Genomic DNA, 18,436 nt, shown 5'->3' on the forward strand with positions numbered 1-18,436 from the left:
CCAGCTGTTCGTATTAGAGGCTAGTGTCCAGTGTGTAGTGACATACCTTCTGGCGGTGCTTGTTCTCCAGCTCGCCCTTGCGGCGCAGCTCGTTGTCCAGGCGGTCCTGGTCGGCCTTCTGCTCGCGGTTCACGGAGTCCAGCTCCTGCAGGTAGCGGGCCGCCTGCCGCGACGCTTCCACCTCCAGCTGTTCGTATTAGAGGCTAGTGTCCAGTGTGTAGTGACATACCTTCTGGCGGTGCTTGTTCTCCAGCTCGCCCTTGCGGCGCAGCTCGTTGTCCAGGCGGTCCTGGTCGGCCTTCTGCTCGCGGTTCACGGAGTCCAGCTCCTGCAGGTAGCGGGCCGCCTGCCGCGACGCTTCCACCTCCAGCTGTTCGTATTAGAGGCTAGTGTCCAGTGTGTAGTGACATACCTTCTGGCGGTGCTTGTTCTCCAGCTCGCCCTTGCGGCGCAGCTCGTTGTCCAGGCGGTCCTGGTCGGCCTTCTGCTCGCGGTTCACGGAGTCCAGCTCCTGCAGGTAGCGGGCCGCCTGCCGCGACGCTTCCACCTCCAGCTGTTCGTATTAGAGGCTAGTGTCCAGTGTGTAGTGACATACCTTCTGGCGGTGCTTGTTCTCCAGCTCGCCCTTGCGGCGCAGCTCGTTGTCCAGGCGGTCCTGGTCGGCCTTCTGCTCGCGGTTCACGGAGTCCAGCTCCTGCAGGTAGCGGGCCGCCTGCCGCGACGCTTCCACCTCCAGCTGTTCGTATTAGAGGCTAGTGTCCAGTGTGTAGTGACATACCTTCTGGCGGTGCTTGTTCTCCAGCTCGCCCTTGCGGCGCAGCTCGTTGTCCAGGCGGTCCTGGTCGGCCTTCTGCTCGCGGTTCACGGAGTCCAGCTCCTGCAGGTAGCGGGCCGCCTGCCGCGACGCTTCCACCTCCAGCTGTTCGTATTAGAGGCTAGTGTCCAGTGTGTAGTGACATACCTTCTGGCGGTGCTTGTTCTCCAGCTCGCCCTTGCGGCGCAGCTCGTTGTCCAGGCGGTCCTGGTCGGCCTTCTGCTCGCGGTTCACGGAGTCCAGCTCCTGCAGGTAGCGGGCCGCCTGCCGCGACGCTTCCACCTCCAGCTGTTCGTATTAGAGGCTAGTGTCCAGTGTGTAGTGACATACCTTCTGGCGGTGCTTGTTCTCCAGCTCGCCCTTGCGGCGCAGCTCGTTGTCCAGGCGGTCCTGGTCGGCCTTCTGCTCGCGGTTCACGGAGTCCAGCTCCTGCAGGTAGCGGGCCGCCTGCCGCGACGCTTCCACCTCCAGCTGTTCGTATTAGAGGCTAGTGTCCAGTGTGTAGTGACATACCTTCTGGCGGTGCTTGTTCTCCAGCTCGCCCTTGCGGCGCAGCTCGTTGTCCAGGCGGTCCTGGTCGGCCTTCTGCTCGCGGTTCACGGAGTCCAGCTCCTGCAGGTAGCGGGCCGCCTGCCGCGACGCTTCCACCTCCAGCTGTTCGTATTAGAGGCTAGTGTCCAGTGTGTAGTGACATACCTTCTGGCGGTGCTTGTTCTCCAGCTCGCCCTTGCGGCGCAGCTCGTTGTCCAGGCGGTCCTGGTCGGCCTTCTGCTCGCGGTTCACGGAGTCCAGCTCCTGCAGGTAGCGGGCCGCCTGCCGCGACGCTTCCACCTCCAGCTGTTCGTATTAGAGGCTAGTGTCCAGTGTGTAGTGACATACCTTCTGGCGGTGCTTGTTCTCCAGCTCGCCCTTGCGGCGCAGCTCGTTGTCCAGGCGGTCCTGGTCGGCCTTCTGCTCGCGGTTCACGGAGTCCAGCTCCTGCAGGTAGCGGGCCGCCTGCCGCGACGCTTCCACCTCCAGCTGTTCGTATTAGAGGCTAGTGTCCAGTGTGTAGTGACATACCTTCTGGCGGTGCTTGTTCTCCAGCTCGCCCTTGCGGCGCAGCTCGTTGTCCAGGCGGTCCTGGTCGGCCTTCTGCTCGCGGTTCACGGAGTCCAGCTCCTGCAGGTAGCGGGCCGCCTGCCGCGACGCTTCCACCTCCAGCTGTTCGTATTAGAGGCTAGTGTCCAGTGTGTAGTGACATACCTTCTGGCGGTGCTTGTTCTCCAGCTCGCCCTTGCGGCGCAGCTCGTTGTCCAGGCGGTCCTGGTCGGCCTTCTGCTCGCGGTTCACGGAGTCCAGCTCCTGCAGGTAGCGGGCCGCCTGCCGCGACGCTTCCACCTCCAGCTGTTCGTATTAGAGGCTAGTGTCCAGTGTGTAGTGACATACCTTCTGGCGGTGCTTGTTCTCCAGCTCGCCCTTGCGGCGCAGCTCGTTGTCCAGGCGGTCCTGGTCGGCCTTCTGCTCGCGGTTCACGGAGTCCAGCTCCTGCAGGTAGCGGGCCGCCTGCCGCGACGCTTCCACCTCCAGCTGTTCGTATTAGAGGCTAGTGTCCAGTGTGTAGTGACATACCTTCTGGCGGTGCTTGTTCTCCAGCTCGCCCTTGCGGCGCAGCTCGTTGTCCAGGCGGTCCTGGTCGGCCTTCTGCTCGCGGTTCACGGAGTCCAGCTCCTGCAGGTAGCGGGCCGCCTGCCGCGACGCTTCCACCTCCAGCTGTTCGTATTAGAGGCTAGTGTCCAGTGTGTAGTGACATACCTTCTGGCGGTGCTTGTTCTCCAGCTCGCCCTTGCGGCGCAGCTCGTTGTCCAGGCGGTCCTGGTCGGCCTTCTGCTCGCGGTTCACGGAGTCCAGCTCCTGCAGGTAGCGGGCCGCCTGCCGCGACGCTTCCACCTCCAGCTGTTCGTATTAGAGGCTAGTGTCCAGTGTGTAGTGACATACCTTCTGGCGGTGCTTGTTCTCCAGCTCGCCCTTGCGGCGCAGCTCGTTGTCCAGGCGGTCCTGGTCGGCCTTCTGCTCGCGGTTCACGGAGTCCAGCTCCTGCAGGTAGCGGGCCGCCTGCCGCGACGCTTCCACCTCCAGCTGTTCGTATTAGAGGCTAGTGTCCAGTGTGTAGTGACATACCTTCTGGCGGTGCTTGTTCTCCAGCTCGCCCTTGCGGCGCAGCTCGTTGTCCAGGCGGTCCTGGTCGGCCTTCTGCTCGCGGTTCACGGAGTCCAGCTCCTGCAGGTAGCGGGCCGCCTGCCGCGACGCTTCCACCTCCAGCTGTTCGTATTAGAGGCTAGTGTCCAGTGTGTAGTGACATACCTTCTGGCGGTGCTTGTTCTCCAGCTCGCCCTTGCGGCGCAGCTCGTTGTCCAGGCGGTCCTGGTCGGCCTTCTGCTCGCGGTTCACGGAGTCCAGCTCCTGCAGGTAGCGGGCCGCCTGCCGCGACGCTTCCACCTCCAGCTGTTCGTATTAGAGGCTAGTGTCCAGTGTGTAGTGACATACCTTCTGGCGGTGCTTGTTCTCCAGCTCGCCCTTGCGGCGCAGCTCGTTGTCCAGGCGGTCCTGGTCGGCCTTCTGCTCGCGGTTCACGGAGTCCAGCTCCTGCAGGTAGCGGGCCGCCTGCCGCGACGCTTCCACCTCCAGCTGTTCGTATTAGAGGCTAGTGTCCAGTGTGTAGTGACATACCTTCTGGCGGTGCTTGTTCTCCAGCTCGCCCTTGCGGCGCAGCTCGTTGTCCAGGCGGTCCTGGTCGGCCTTCTGCTCGCGGTTCACGGAGTCCAGCTCCTGCAGGTAGCGGGCCGCCTGCCGCGACGCTTCCACCTCCAGCTGTTCGTATTAGAGGCTAGTGTCCAGTGTGTAGTGACATACCTTCTGGCGGTGCTTGTTCTCCAGCTCGCCCTTGCGGCGCAGCTCGTTGTCCAGGCGGTCCTGGTCGGCCTTCTGCTCGCGGTTCACGGAGTCCAGCTCCTGCAGGTAGCGGGCCGCCTGCCGCGACGCTTCCACCTCCAGCTGTTCGTATTAGAGGCTAGTGTCCAGTGTGTAGTGACATACCTTCTGGCGGTGCTTGTTCTCCAGCTCGCCCTTGCGGCGCAGCTCGTTGTCCAGGCGGTCCTGGTCGGCCTTCTGCTCGCGGTTCACGGAGTCCAGCTCCTGCAGGTAGCGGGCCGCCTGCCGCGACGCTTCCACCTCCAGCTGTTCGTATTAGAGGCTAGTGTCCAGTGTGTAGTGACATACCTTCTGGCGGTGCTTGTTCTCCAGCTCGCCCTTGCGGCGCAGCTCGTTGTCCAGGCGGTCCTGGTCGGCCTTCTGCTCGCGGTTCACGGAGTCCAGCTCCTGCAGGTAGCGGGCCGCCTGCCGCGACGCTTCCACCTCCAGCTGTTCGTATTAGAGGCTAGTGTCCAGTGTGTAGTGACATACCTTCTGGCGGTGCTTGTTCTCCAGCTCGCCCTTGCGGCGCAGCTCGTTGTCCAGGCGGTCCTGGTCGGCCTTCTGCTCGCGGTTCACGGAGTCCAGCTCCTGCAGGTAGCGGGCCGCCTGCCGCGACGCTTCCACCTCCAGCTGTTCGTATTAGAGGCTAGTGTCCAGTGTGTAGTGACATACCTTCTGGCGGTGCTTGTTCTCCAGCTCGCCCTTGCGGCGCAGCTCGTTGTCCAGGCGGTCCTGGTCGGCCTTCTGCTCGCGGTTCACGGAGTCCAGCTCCTGCAGGTAGCGGGCCGCCTGCCGCGACGCTTCCACCTCCAGCTGTTCGTATTAGAGGCTAGTGTCCAGTGTGTAGTGACATACCTTCTGGCGGTGCTTGTTCTCCAGCTCGCCCTTGCGGCGCAGCTCGTTGTCCAGGCGGTCCTGGTCGGCCTTCTGCTCGCGGTTCACGGAGTCCAGCTCCTGCAGGTAGCGGGCCGCCTGCCGCGACGCTTCCACCTCCAGCTGTTCGTATTAGAGGCTAGTGTCCAGTGTGTAGTGACATACCTTCTGGCGGTGCTTGTTCTCCAGCTCGCCCTTGCGGCGCAGCTCGTTGTCCAGGCGGTCCTGGTCGGCCTTCTGCTCGCGGTTCACGGAGTCCAGCTCCTGCAGGTAGCGGGCCGCCTGCCGCGACGCTTCCACCTCCAGCTGTTCGTATTAGAGGCTAGTGTCCAGTGTGTAGTGACATACCTTCTGGCGGTGCTTGTTCTCCAGCTCGCCCTTGCGGCGCAGCTCGTTGTCCAGGCGGTCCTGGTCGGCCTTCTGCTCGCGGTTCACGGAGTCCAGCTCCTGCAGGTAGCGGGCCGCCTGCCGCGACGCTTCCACCTCCAGCTGTTCGTATTAGAGGCTAGTGTCCAGTGTGTAGTGACATACCTTCTGGCGGTGCTTGTTCTCCAGCTCGCCCTTGCGGCGCAGCTCGTTGTCCAGGCGGTCCTGGTCGGCCTTCTGCTCGCGGTTCACGGAGTCCAGCTCCTGCAGGTAGCGGGCCGCCTGCCGCGACGCTTCCACCTCCAGCTGTTCGTATTAGAGGCTAGTGTCCAGTGTGTAGTGACATACCTTCTGGCGGTGCTTGTTCTCCAGCTCGCCCTTGCGGCGCAGCTCGTTGTCCAGGCGGTCCTGGTCGGCCTTCTGCTCGCGGTTCACGGAGTCCAGCTCCTGCAGGTAGCGGGCCGCCTGCCGCGACGCTTCCACCTCCAGCTGTTCGTATTAGAGGCTAGTGTCCAGTGTGTAGTGACATACCTTCTGGCGGTGCTTGTTCTCCAGCTCGCCCTTGCGGCGCAGCTCGTTGTCCAGGCGGTCCTGGTCGGCCTTCTGCTCGCGGTTCACGGAGTCCAGCTCCTGCAGGTAGCGGGCCGCCTGCCGCGACGCTTCCACCTCCAGCTGTTCGTATTAGAGGCTAGTGTCCAGTGTGTAGTGACATACCTTCTGGCGGTGCTTGTTCTCCAGCTCGCCCTTGCGGCGCAGCTCGTTGTCCAGGCGGTCCTGGTCGGCCTTCTGCTCGCGGTTCACGGAGTCCAGCTCCTGCAGGTAGCGGGCCGCCTGCCGCGACGCTTCCACCTCCAGCTGTTCGTATTAGAGGCTAGTGTCCAGTGTGTAGTGACATACCTTCTGGCGGTGCTTGTTCTCCAGCTCGCCCTTGCGGCGCAGCTCGTTGTCCAGGCGGTCCTGGTCGGCCTTCTGCTCGCGGTTCACGGAGTCCAGCTCCTGCAGGTAGCGGGCCGCCTGCCGCGACGCTTCCACCTCCAGCTGTTCGTATTAGAGGCTAGTGTCCAGTGTGTAGTGACATACCTTCTGGCGGTGCTTGTTCTCCAGCTCGCCCTTGCGGCGCAGCTCGTTGTCCAGGCGGTCCTGGTCGGCCTTCTGCTCGCGGTTCACGGAGTCCAGCTCCTGCAGGTAGCGGGCCGCCTGCCGCGACGCTTCCACCTCCAGCTGTTCGTATTAGAGGCTAGTGTCCAGTGTGTAGTGACATACCTTCTGGCGGTGCTTGTTCTCCAGCTCGCCCTTGCGGCGCAGCTCGTTGTCCAGGCGGTCCTGGTCGGCCTTCTGCTCGCGGTTCACGGAGTCCAGCTCCTGCAGGTAGCGGGCCGCCTGCCGCGACGCTTCCACCTCCAGCTGTTCGTATTAGAGGCTAGTGTCCAGTGTGTAGTGACATACCTTCTGGCGGTGCTTGTTCTCCAGCTCGCCCTTGCGGCGCAGCTCGTTGTCCAGGCGGTCCTGGTCGGCCTTCTGCTCGCGGTTCACGGAGTCCAGCTCCTGCAGGTAGCGGGCCGCCTGCCGCGACGCTTCCACCTCCAGCTGTTCGTATTAGAGGCTAGTGTCCAGTGTGTAGTGACATACCTTCTGGCGGTGCTTGTTCTCCAGCTCGCCCTTGCGGCGCAGCTCGTTGTCCAGGCGGTCCTGGTCGGCCTTCTGCTCGCGGTTCACGGAGTCCAGCTCCTGCAGGTAGCGGGCCGCCTGCCGCGACGCTTCCACCTCCAGCTGTTCGTATTAGAGGCTAGTGTCCAGTGTGTAGTGACATACCTTCTGGCGGTGCTTGTTCTCCAGCTCGCCCTTGCGGCGCAGCTCGTTGTCCAGGCGGTCCTGGTCGGCCTTCTGCTCGCGGTTCACGGAGTCCAGCTCCTGCAGGTAGCGGGCCGCCTGCCGCGACGCTTCCACCTCCAGCTGTTCGTATTAGAGGCTAGTGTCCAGTGTGTAGTGACATACCTTCTGGCGGTGCTTGTTCTCCAGCTCGCCCTTGCGGCGCAGCTCGTTGTCCAGGCGGTCCTGGTCGGCCTTCTGCTCGCGGTTCACGGAGTCCAGCTCCTGCAGGTAGCGGGCCGCCTGCCGCGACGCTTCCATCTTCAGCTCTTCGTACTCGCGGATCTGGAACCGACAAATCAATTAGAGATCGATTGAACGTTGATATACTTAGTCGACAATTCATTTTTAGGGTTCCGTACCCAAATGGCAAAAAACGGAATCCTTATAGATTCGTCATGTTTGTCTGTCTGTCCGTCTGTCTGTCCGTCCGTATGTCACAGCCACTTTTTTCTGAAACTATAAGAACTATACTGTCGAAACTTGGTAAGTATATGTATTCTGTGAACCGCATTAAGATTTTCACACAAAAATAAAAACAAAACAATAAATTTTGAGGGTTCCCCATACTGTGAACTGAAACTCAAAAAATTTTTTTTCATCACGTGTGGGGTATCTATGGATAGGTCTTTAAAAATGATATTGAGGTTTCTAATATCATTTTTTTCTAAACTGAATAGTTTGCGCGAGAGACACTTCCAAAGTGGTAAAATGTGTGTCCCCCCCCCCCCCCCCCGTAACTTCTAAAATAAGCGAATGATAAAACTAAAAAAAATATATGATGTACATTACCATGCAAACTTCCACCGAAAATTGGTTTGAACGAGATCTAGTAAGTAGTTTTTTTTTAATACGTCATAAATCCCTTGAATACGGAACCCTTCATGGGCGAGTCCGACTCGCACTTGGCCGCTTTTTTGCTTGTTTTGCTCTATTTTTTGTTGATGGTGCGGAACCCTCCGTGCGCGAGTCCGACTCGCACTTGGCCGGTTTTTTAGTTTATCTGCTCCCACGCGGCGCGCTGCTCCTCCACGGCGCGCAGCTCCGCGTCCAGCTCGAGAACCCCCCCGGCGGGCTCACCTGAGCCTCCTCGAGGTGCACGTCGGCGCGCGCGGCCTGCGAGCCGGGCGCGCTCTGCTCCCACGCGGCGCGCTGCTCCTCCACGGCGCGCAGCTCCGCGTCCAGCTCGAGAACCCCCCCGGCGGGCTCACCTGAGCCTCCTCGAGGTGCACGTCGGCGCGCGCGGCCTGCGAGCCGGGCGCGCTCTGCTCCCACGCGGCGCGCTGCTCCTCCACGGCGCGCAGCTCCGCGTCCAGCTCGAGAACCCCCCCGGCGGGCTCACCTGAGCCTCCTCGAGGTGCACGTCGGCGCGCGCGGCCTGCGAGCCGGGCGCGCTCTGCTCCCACGCGGCGCGCTGCTCCTCCACGGCGCGCAGCTCCGCGTCCAGCTCGAGAACCCCCCCGGCGGGCTCACCTGAGCCTCCTCGAGGTGCACGTCGGCGCGCGCGGCCTGCGAGCCGGGCGCGCTCTGCTCCCACGCGGCGCGCTGCTCCTCCACGGCGCGCAGCTCCGCGTCCAGCTCGAGAACCCCCCCGGCGGGCTCACCTGAGCCTCCTCGAGGTGCACGTCGGCGCGCGCGGCCTGCGAGCCGGGCGCGCTCTGCTCCCACGCGGCGCGCTGCTCCTCCACGGCGCGCAGCTCCGCGTCCAGCTCGAGAACCCCCCCGGCGGGCTCACCTGAGCCTCCTCGAGGTGCACGTCGGCGCGCGCGGCCTGCGAGCCGGGCGCGCTCTGCTCCCACGCGGCGCGCTGCTCCTCCACGGCGCGCAGCTCCGCGTCCAGCTCGAGAACCCCCCCGGCGGGCTCACCTGAGCCTCCTCGAGGTGCACGTCGGCGCGCGCGGCCTGCGAGCCGGGCGCGCTCTGCTCCCACGCGGCGCGCTGCTCCTCCACGGCGCGCAGCTCCGCGTCCAGCTCGAGAACCCCCCCGGCGGGCTCACCTGAGCCTCCTCGAGGTGCACGTCGGCGCGCGCGGCCTGCGAGCCGGGCGCGCTCTGCTCCCACGCGGCGCGCTGCTCCTCCACGGCGCGCAGCTCCGCGTCCAGCTCGAGAACCCCCCCGGCGGGCTCACCTGAGCCTCCTCGAGGTGCACGTCGGCGCGCGCGGCCTGCGAGCCGGGCGCGCTCTGCTCCCACGCGGCGCGCTGCTCCTCCACGGCGCGCAGCTCCGCGTCCAGCTCGAGAACCCCCCCGGCGGGCTCACCTGAGCCTCCTCGAGGTGCACGTCGGCGCGCGCGGCCTGCGAGCCGGGCGCGCTCTGCTCCCACGCGGCGCGCTGCTCCTCCACGGCGCGCAGCTCCGCGTCCAGCTCGAGAACCCCCCCGGCGGGCTCACCTGAGCCTCCTCGAGGTGCACGTCGGCGCGCGCGGCCTGCGAGCCGGGCGCGCTCTGCTCCCACGCGGCGCGCTGCTCCTCCACGGCGCGCAGCTCCGCGTCCAGCTCGAGAACCCCCCCGGCGGGCTCACCTGAGCCTCCTCGAGGTGCACGTCGGCGCGCGCGGCCTGCGAGCCGGGCGCGCTCTGCTCCCACGCGGCGCGCTGCTCCTCCACGGCGCGCAGCTCCGCGTCCAGCTCGAGAACCCCCCCGGCGGGCTCACCTGAGCCTCCTCGAGGTGCACGTCGGCGCGCGCGGCCTGCGAGCCGGGCGCGCTCTGCTCCCACGCGGCGCGCTGCTCCTCCACGGCGCGCAGCTCCGCGTCCAGCTCGAGAACCCCCCCGGCGGGCTCACCTGAGCCTCCTCGAGGTGCACGTCGGCGCGCGCGGCCTGCGAGCCGGGCGCGCTCTGCTCCCACGCGGCGCGCTGCTCCTCCACGGCGCGCAGCTCCGCGTCCAGCTCGAGAACCCCCCCGGCGGGCTCACCTGAGCCTCCTCGAGGTGCACGTCGGCGCGCGCGGCCTGCGAGCCGGGCGCGCTCTGCTCCCACGCGGCGCGCTGCTCCTCCACGGCGCGCAGCTCCGCGTCCAGCTCGAGAACCCCCCCGGCGGGCTCACCTGAGCCTCCTCGAGGTGCACGTCGGCGCGCGCGGCCTGCGAGCCGGGCGCGCTCTGCTCCCACGCGGCGCGCTGCTCCTCCACGGCGCGCAGCTCCGCGTCCAGCTCGAGAACCCCCCCGGCGGGCTCACCTGAGCCTCCTCGAGGTGCACGTCGGCGCGCGCGGCCTGCGAGCCGGGCGCGCTCTGCTCCCACGCGGCGCGCTGCTCCTCCACGGCGCGCAGCTCCGCGTCCAGCTCGAGAACCCCCCCGGCGGGCTCACCTGAGCCTCCTCGAGGTGCACGTCGGCGCGCGCGGCCTGCGAGCCGGGCGCGCTCTGCTCCCACGCGGCGCGCTGCTCCTCCACGGCGCGCAGCTCCGCCTCCAGCTTGCGCAGGTCCGCCTGAACACATCAGTACTAACTTAGACCGAGATAACTCTGCAGAGAATGTGACAGAGTGGAAGTGCCACCAGAAACCTCGAATTCCTCTGGAACTATGATGTTTATAGTGAATCTGCGACTACAGTTGGTCGCAGACGTTAGATCGCTTCACTATAGTGAGTGAAACTACTTTAGCTATTCTATACTCGTACTGTAGTTCAACATATTCTGATGGACATTTTTTCCAAGTATTGAAATAGGATGAAAAGATGACACAGTCATCAATGCAATTCTGGGAATATTCATATGTTGATGTTTCTTAAGTTTTTAAAAGTGTTCTTTTGAACTTGGCTTTGATTTTACCTGGTGGGCCTCGTGCGCCTTGCGGGCCTGCTCTAGAGTCTTGGCCGCGCTCTCCAGCTTCTTCTGCGTGTGCGTCACTCGCTCCTTGGCTTTGATGAACGTGGGGCGTTTCTTCGTTATCTCCGCTTCCTGGGAACAGAGGATACATTTATTTACCCTATTAGCTATAACATAGAATAGAATATAATGATTATTATTCGTAAACACACAGACAAGAACATAGTGAGAATAAAGTGTCACGAAATGGCCTCATCTCAGCATGTTGCTGGCGACTTCCAGCGCTGATCTTCCGATGAGGCCATCAAGTGAGTAATACCTAATCACGGAAGGTAACAGACAAAAAGAAAGAAACATAAAATAAGCTGAAAAAAATGACACACAGTGGTCCGGTTCGAAGGACCACTTTTTTAAACAAGTTGCTACGTTATAGGCTCTAAGTAATGCTACTGTTATCAAGTTTACGTCGGGAACAGTAACATCTTTGGGGTGATTTGAACAGTAAACTAAAACTTCATATCAGCTCGAACATACACATAGGCCGAATAAATGTCTCACATGGTCAGGGAACGGCATATACAAAGATGGTTTGACGTTGTGACCAAATGTTTGTACAATTTGTACAAAAGTGTGTCAACGTTGCAGCAAGTGGTGATTTGACCAGTTAACTTCTAGTTTATTGAATAAATGAGCTGCTTTCGGATGAAAGAAGCCCCTGGCGTCCGTCGGCTTGTTGGGTAGACGACTTCCGGAAGATTGCGGGTCACTTCTGGATGGGACAGGGATCGCAACCGGTTTTTTGCAAAAACTTCGAAATAACCATATATTTCGAATTATTTTATACTTTCGGTAACGACTTCGTATTATTAGTATTGCCCAATTAGAAATGAAATAATTGACAAAGAACGAAAAAATACCGTTTTCGTTCCCATACAAAAAATACCGGCATCCGATCCCTGGGATGACCGGGACTAGTGGCGTACTAGAAGAGAGCAGTAAAAGGGCGATAAAGTGCTGATATGATGATGATGATGAATGAATGAGTGTATGAGATGAATGGACATACCACTTCCCTGATCTCCTGCTCGATCTTGGCCAGCTCCCGCTGCACCGTGCCCGACTCCTTCTTTTTCTCTTTCAGCGAGTCCTCGGCCTTCTGTCTCTTTTTCTCGACCTTGGTCAGCTCCGACTGCTTGTGCTGCAGGTCCTCCTCCAGGTTCTGGATCTCCTTCTCGTTGTGGTACAGGTGGAACAGCTGGAGCTCTACTTTTTGTTCTTGCTGTAAAGTATTTTGCAAGTTAATAATAAATAAAGCTTGGGCCTTGCCCCGCTGCTGGCGGCACCCTAGGTTAGATTTTTTTGTAATATTTTTATATGTTATTTTTATTGTTTTGTAAGTGTTTTTTATTTTACTTTTATATTCATATTGTAAAAAAACCTAAACTAAGAAGATAAATAAATAAAGAGAATAAAAGTGTCATATGAGATCTAGTATGTGACACTTTTCTTGTAAATCATATTACCTACTTATTAATTATATTCGCCATCAGGTTTTAATTTATTTATTTAATCTTTATGGCACAAAAGAAAAACTTATTGTACAAAAGGCGGACTTAATGTCAAAAGAATTATCTACCAGTCAACCTTAAGACAAAGCAGAGAGATTGTGGGCGGTGCTACTGCTGGTGCTACTACTGGTTTTCAATTATTTCTATATCAAACTTCATAAATCTAAAATATGAATATCATGGGAGCTAAAAGTTACTAATTACTACCACAAGTTCCGATCCATATTGAACCATACTAGTACCAAAAAAGGTAGATTTTCGTTTAATTGTTGTAGTTGTGTGTGCCAGTGTTTCCAACTCACCAGTTCCTCCTTAAGCCTGGTATACTTCTCAGCCTCCTCCTTCTCAAACTTGGCCTCCTTCCTCTCGGCGGCCACGCCCTTCTTCTTCTGGTAGCTGAACTGCGCCTCCTCGTCGGCGCGGTTCACCTCCGCGCGGCATGCTTCGTATTGTTCTTTTAGAACTCCAGATCTGAACAGGAGTACCGCGTTATTCATAAACGTCTCCTAAGTTAATCAGCTAATGATCGGAGTTTGTCACTGCCTATGGCATAACGACAGATAGGGACAAACGACGATCATCAACTGATTAAGTTAGCAGACGTTTATGAATAACGCCAGTAGTTTATTGGCTTGGAGAACTACTTAACCCCTTACTGCATATAACAATTTTTTTTGTTTAATTTTGAACTTTAATAGCTGTCAATAGAGTTGAATAGAGTTGGCGGATATCATATCCGCCATTTATGGCTTCATATGCGGTATGCGGTAAAGGGTTAAATGAAACAGTATTTTAATTGACCGAGCGTTAGTGAAGGTCTGTGTTTCAGCTCGGGCAAAAATGCTTTTGTATGTCCAGACTGGATGTTTTCCTCTACCGGTTGCAATTCTCAACTCGTGAAATTTTTTTGAGCAGGTCCGACGATTAAATAGATTTTTTATGTTGATTCAGTTTTTGGATTTTTTTCAAAATGGCGGAGTCATACGTTTATTCAGTTATAAGTTATGCTCGCGGGGTCTACAGCTCACAGAGGCACTAGTGCTAAATGTCGAAAATGTGTAAACAATCACGTGGAAAATTTCACCAGGGTCAAGCTACTTACAGTAGCTCCAGTTGGTCAGTGACTCTAATAGTTCAGAAGGGCACCAGGTACAATCTAACTTAAAGCAATGAGTTTACCATTTTTCCTTCAATACAAAAATTACATGAATGATATGATGTCTTCTTACCCACTGATTTCTTCGAACAGCGCAGTCCTTTCCTTGGGATTCTTCATGGCGATGCTCTCAACGGCACCTTGGAACACGAGGAAGTTCTTGGCCTTCACGTTGATGCCCAGGCGCTCCAGCTCCGCCAAGTAGTTGCTCACCGACACTGACTGTGCAACAAGTTGTTTTAATTCAGTTTTATACATGTCACATCTAATGATGAGTATGGGCCCGGCCACATGTCCACGGTGCGGCGCCGGCCACCGTGTAACGGTACCGTGCGACGGCACGCCGCCGTGCCGCGGCACGGTGCACACCGGCGGACGGCACACCGCTCGGTAGTTATTATTTTGCTGTTGCATAGTAAAAAAAATAAAAAAATAATAAAAAAGCCTCTTTATTTCCTTAATTTTACATACATGCATCATTCCATTATCATTATTTCGTGTACAATATTATTATTTGATTTAAATGTCGGTGTCGGTGTGTTGCATAGTACTCACGTGCTAATTAATGCACAAAAATGGCTGACAATTTAAATGTCGACTTTTTAATTTCACTAGTGGAAGCTCATCCCGTTCTCTGGGAAAAAACAATAACTACCGCATCGTCCGCCGGTGTAGCGGCACCGCGCCGTTACGCGGTGGCCGGCGTCGCACCGTGGACATGTGGCGGGCCCTATGACATTTCATTTTTAATTTCTAAGAGACCGAGCGAAAACATATAAAAACTCGAAAATGCGCGTTTTCCTAGAGATAAGACCAAGCTAGATCGATTTTTCGCCCCCGAAAACCCCCATTTAGCAAATTTCGTCGAAATCGTTAGAGCCGTTTCCGAGATCCCCGAAATATATCTACATATCAACATATAAATAAATAAACAAGAATAGCTTGTTTAAAGGTATAAGATATGGAGTGGTTTTTACATAAAATGTTTGTTGACATTTTTTGGAAGTTTAGCACATTAATTTATTTAGAAATGTATTGTTTAAGTAATAAAAATATTATAAACACACATTTCTTCAGTTATTTTTTAAATAAAGCCCAACCAGAAGATAAATTGTATAGTCTGTTGAATAATGTAAAAATTTACAGTGCTCATGGCAAAAATAAATGTCCTTACCAGGATTTGAACCCAGAACCATGAGCTTCATAGGCAACCGACCGTGACCGTGACGAAAAAGACTTGTTAAGAAACAGACAGGTTACATAATTTTACTTAAGACGATAGGGACATATAGCGATCGAGACGAATAAAGAATGAGTGACGAACACAGAATGAGACGGACATAAGAAATGAACGAAAAACGAATGGGACGAATTACGCTGATACCGAGTAACTACACCGGTTGTCAAATGATAAATAGTAACTTACTTGGCCATCAATTTTGTGGTCTGACGACTGTCCAATGACAGACCTCATGAACTGCTTTTCAGTTCCATCTTCCAGCTCAAATGAAGCTGTCACTGAAGCACTGGATAAAACATAACAAATTTAAATGTATGCAACTAATATTTTTTTTATATACATTTTTTCGCTGCATCAATAAAATTACAATGGCTAATGTTCACAGCTGAACTATAAGTACTTTAAAGTAAATGAGACTAAGCTTACCTCCTAGAGACAGGCTTGTTAATAGAAGCCCCGTGAATAAGGTCGCTCAAGCGCTTCACACGCAGCAAAGACGTTTTTTCTCCCATCACGAAACTTACGGCGTCCATGAAATTAGACTTGCCTAAAAAGATACATGAATTCAATCAAGACATCGTATCGTAGTTACTACATATATGAAATGTGATAAGTATTTGAATGTAACCAAATGTGTAGTTGGTAGAGTCTAAACGCTGTTTACAAAATGTAAATGGACACAAAACGTACCTGACCCATTGGGGCCAACTACTGCCGTAAACGATTTCAGAGGTCCTATCCGGTGCTGGCCCCGGTAGGACTTGAAATTCTCCATGTCTATATACTTGAGGAACGCTGGCATCGTGGATGATCATAAATGTATGCCCACGTAAATAGAAAATACACAATTCACAAAATTAAAGCGCCAAACATTATCCACATCATTGACACAAACAATATATGTCAAAAAGAAAGTAACTTTTTTTTTTGTAAGCGTTGATGTTGCCAGTGGTAAAAACTAGGTGTGTTCCACTTAGCGATCATATATTATTTATAATATAGTTGGTCAAACCAATTTGTCAGTCAGTAAGAACCAGGAAAACTATACTCATCCTTTTCTTTTGGGTGGTAGTACTAGTGTAAGACAAAGATAATATGATTCTCTCTGTCTATGTTTGAAATGAGACAGTCCTTTGACAAACTATATGTTCGAAGACGAATAGAAAAACTTGTAAGATAAATATAGCTGGTCAAGCAAATCTTGTCAGTAAAAAAGGATACCGTCCCATAGAAAATTTGAATTTCGCGCCTTTTTTACTGACAAGATTTGCTTGACCAGGTATAGTTTCCTTATTATCCAATTGCCGCACGAAACGGAACGGAGCTGTCAAAGTTCAATTACTTGATTCTATTTATCGACTAGTGTTGTTTCTTGTTTATAAATTGAAAGAAAATTTATTCACGCGGCTATCAAGTACGGGAGTCAGGCATGAATGTTGACCGCAGCCCGGAAAGTCCAGTAGATTTGAGTGATCGCGAGCAAGCTGTCCTGATGGATCCTATTGACCACGAACGTTGTCGCTATCCATATTGTATAGTTTGGACTCCCATTCCGGTTTTAACGTAAGTATTTCAAGCCAATTTAATTCACTGCGTTTTAATTAATTAAATAATTTTAATGGACCAAAGACTTAATCTCTTTCAACTTCGACTTGCGTTTACAAAAATAAATGAAGTATCAGATTTAGTAACTGAAGTTGTTTGCACATGTTGTGTTCTGGTAAGAAAGCTATAAACCATAATTTAATTTTAAATAGACTCAAAACTATTTAAAATTAAATTATGGTTTATAGCTTTCTTACACTTATCCATTATGTCCCAAAGTTGGCTTGTATATTTTGAACTACAGATTTTTTTTGGTTTTCAAATTAAACGTTTTTGTTTTGTTTCAAATTAAACAAGATGGATGTTCCCGTTTCTTGGTCACATGGGCATCTGCACCTCTAGCGGGGTGATCAGGGACTTTGCTGGCCCGTACTTTGTTTCTGAAGACCTGATGGCCTTCGGGAACCCAACCAAGTACTGGCAGCTGACACCGGCTAAGGCTCACAATGGGCAACCTGGGTGGGACGCTGCTGTTCATAAAGCTTCAGAGATTTATAAAAAGAGAATGGTAAGCTTTGAATTTTGTTTTAAAAGTAATTTTATAAAATAATTAAAGAACTATCAGAGTGGCTATATTTACTAAGTACTTCATGTAGTATAATATTTTTCATGATATGACCTGACCCATTCGACATGAACCATTTTCCGAGTGTATTGTTCACAACCAATTCATTTGATAAGTAAAGTTACTGTAACTAAAAAAATGAAATGCAAAAGAAAATATATTTTGAACAAAACTGTATTACAATTTTTTTTATGATTTCTAACAGATACTAGTGATCCAATCCAACTTACAAATTGTAATGCTACTGATGCATGATTGAATGTCTATCCAAAGTATTTTGTTAAATATATTTTTATATGTATGATTTTTTTAAATTTCAGCATATCATATTCTACGACAACTGCCACTCTCATGTGGCGATGGCGCTGAACCTCATGGGCTACGGGGGCTGCAAGAACTGGAATATGGTGAAGCTGGCTTTCTACATGATACCATATTCTAAATATGTCAGGTATACAAGCATTTTATAGCTGGTCAAGTAGATCTTGTCAGTAGAAAAAGGCGGGAAATTTGAAAAATGTAGGTGCGAAGGGATATCGTCCCATAGAAAATTTGAATTTCGCGCCTTTTTTTTACTGACAGGATTTGCTTGACCAGGTATAATTTTAAATTATATTTTAACCCTAGAGTAGTTGCGCCTGTCCGTGAAACGCGAGTGCTCCCATTAGGAACATTTTGCTGCCCATACTAAACATGATTTTTTGATAAATAGTCATAATTAAGTGTAACTGCGTGGAGATTTTTGGACTTCACACTGCATTGCCTTGCTGAGTGTTTTCACATTATAAATCATTACTTATTTTACTTTTAAAGTTACATTTCTAACAGACAATAAACTACAGAACTCAATAAACCTAAACCAATCAATATCTAATTAGTTCACTTTGTATTTTATCACATAACGTTATGGTTTAAATTAGAATGTTTTTTTGATGGATTTACGCCATTATGGAAGTGCTACTATTTATTTTAATTGCCCCGTAGTTACAAGGACATGGCCCCTATTGTTTTATTGTCTGCTGATTAGTTGATAACTGATTACAATTACGTACTGAATGATTTATAAATTATAATCCAAGTTTATTCTTTACTAGCGTTTGCCCCTGACTTCGTCTGAGTGGTATTACGATGATGATTGATAAAAACTACCCTCTGTCCTTTCCCGGGTTCAAACTATCTCCGTACCAAGTTTTATATAAATTAGTTCAGCGGTTTAAGCGTGAAAAGGTAACAGACAGAGTTACTTTCGCATTTCTAATTTAAAAGTTAAAAAAGTTATTTGATTCAACGTGTGGCACGTCATTTGATAAGTCTTTGAAAACAACATTAAAACATTCAGTGCCGAAAACCCGACTATCGGGTATTTTATGATTTCCTTCCCAGGCCGGACGACCCGATAGTCGGGATATGACGACATTTTAGTGGCCTGGCGCGGATGTCTTGTTTGGCTGGGTGACAATGTGTTAAGGTTCTTAAGGGTGCTTTTTAATTTAGTGAAGACTTTCAGAAATAATCACTCCAAAAGTCAACAAAGTGTATTTATTTTTTGATATTGTTCCAGCCTCGGAGCCTTCGTGAAGACGTGGCTGCCGTTCGTTATCATCGTCGCATTCATCTGCACACTCGCCGCTCTCATATAGATGCCTTTGATTGTACGATGAT

General features: G+C 53.4%; 2 protein-coding genes across 2 annotated transcripts in view; one reads left to right on the forward strand and one right to left on the reverse strand.

The window, feature by feature from the left end:
- LOC134653165 (structural maintenance of chromosomes protein 1A) overlaps window positions 1-15,433 on the reverse strand; it is a 47,214-nt gene extending 31,781 nt beyond the window's left edge. The window contains exons 1-9 of the mRNA XM_063508514.1: window positions 15,295-15,433; window positions 15,031-15,151; window positions 14,791-14,890; window positions 13,438-13,586; window positions 12,511-12,679; window positions 11,707-11,919; window positions 10,644-10,772; window positions 10,182-10,301; window positions 7,001-7,159 (exon numbers count right to left, since the gene is read on the reverse strand). Of these exons, the coding sequence (XP_063364584.1) occupies window positions 7,001-7,159; window positions 10,182-10,301; window positions 10,644-10,772; window positions 11,707-11,919; window positions 12,511-12,679; window positions 13,438-13,586; window positions 14,791-14,890; window positions 15,031-15,151; window positions 15,295-15,406 (1,272 nt within the window). The 5' untranslated portion in view covers window positions 15,407-15,433. The remainder of the gene's footprint in view (window positions 1-7,000; window positions 7,160-10,181; window positions 10,302-10,643; window positions 10,773-11,706; window positions 11,920-12,510; window positions 12,680-13,437; window positions 13,587-14,790; window positions 14,891-15,030; window positions 15,152-15,294) is intronic.
- Window positions 15,434-15,918: 485 nt separating this feature from the next.
- Window positions 15,919-18,436, forward strand: LOC134652641 (transmembrane protein 222). Its single transcript, XM_063507800.1, has 4 exons — window positions 15,919-16,167; window positions 16,507-16,717; window positions 17,095-17,225; window positions 18,336-18,436. The coding sequence occupies exons 1-4, from the start codon at window positions 16,034-16,036 to the stop codon at window positions 18,412-18,414; spliced, it is 555 nt and encodes a 184-aa protein (XP_063363870.1). The 5' UTR covers window positions 15,919-16,033; the 3' UTR covers window positions 18,415-18,436.

The sequence above is a fragment of the Cydia amplana genome, chromosome 12 (genome assembly GCF_948474715.1).
Source record: "Cydia amplana chromosome 12, ilCydAmpl1.1, whole genome shotgun sequence".
Lineage (NCBI taxonomy): Eukaryota > Metazoa > Arthropoda > Insecta > Lepidoptera > Tortricidae > Cydia > Cydia amplana.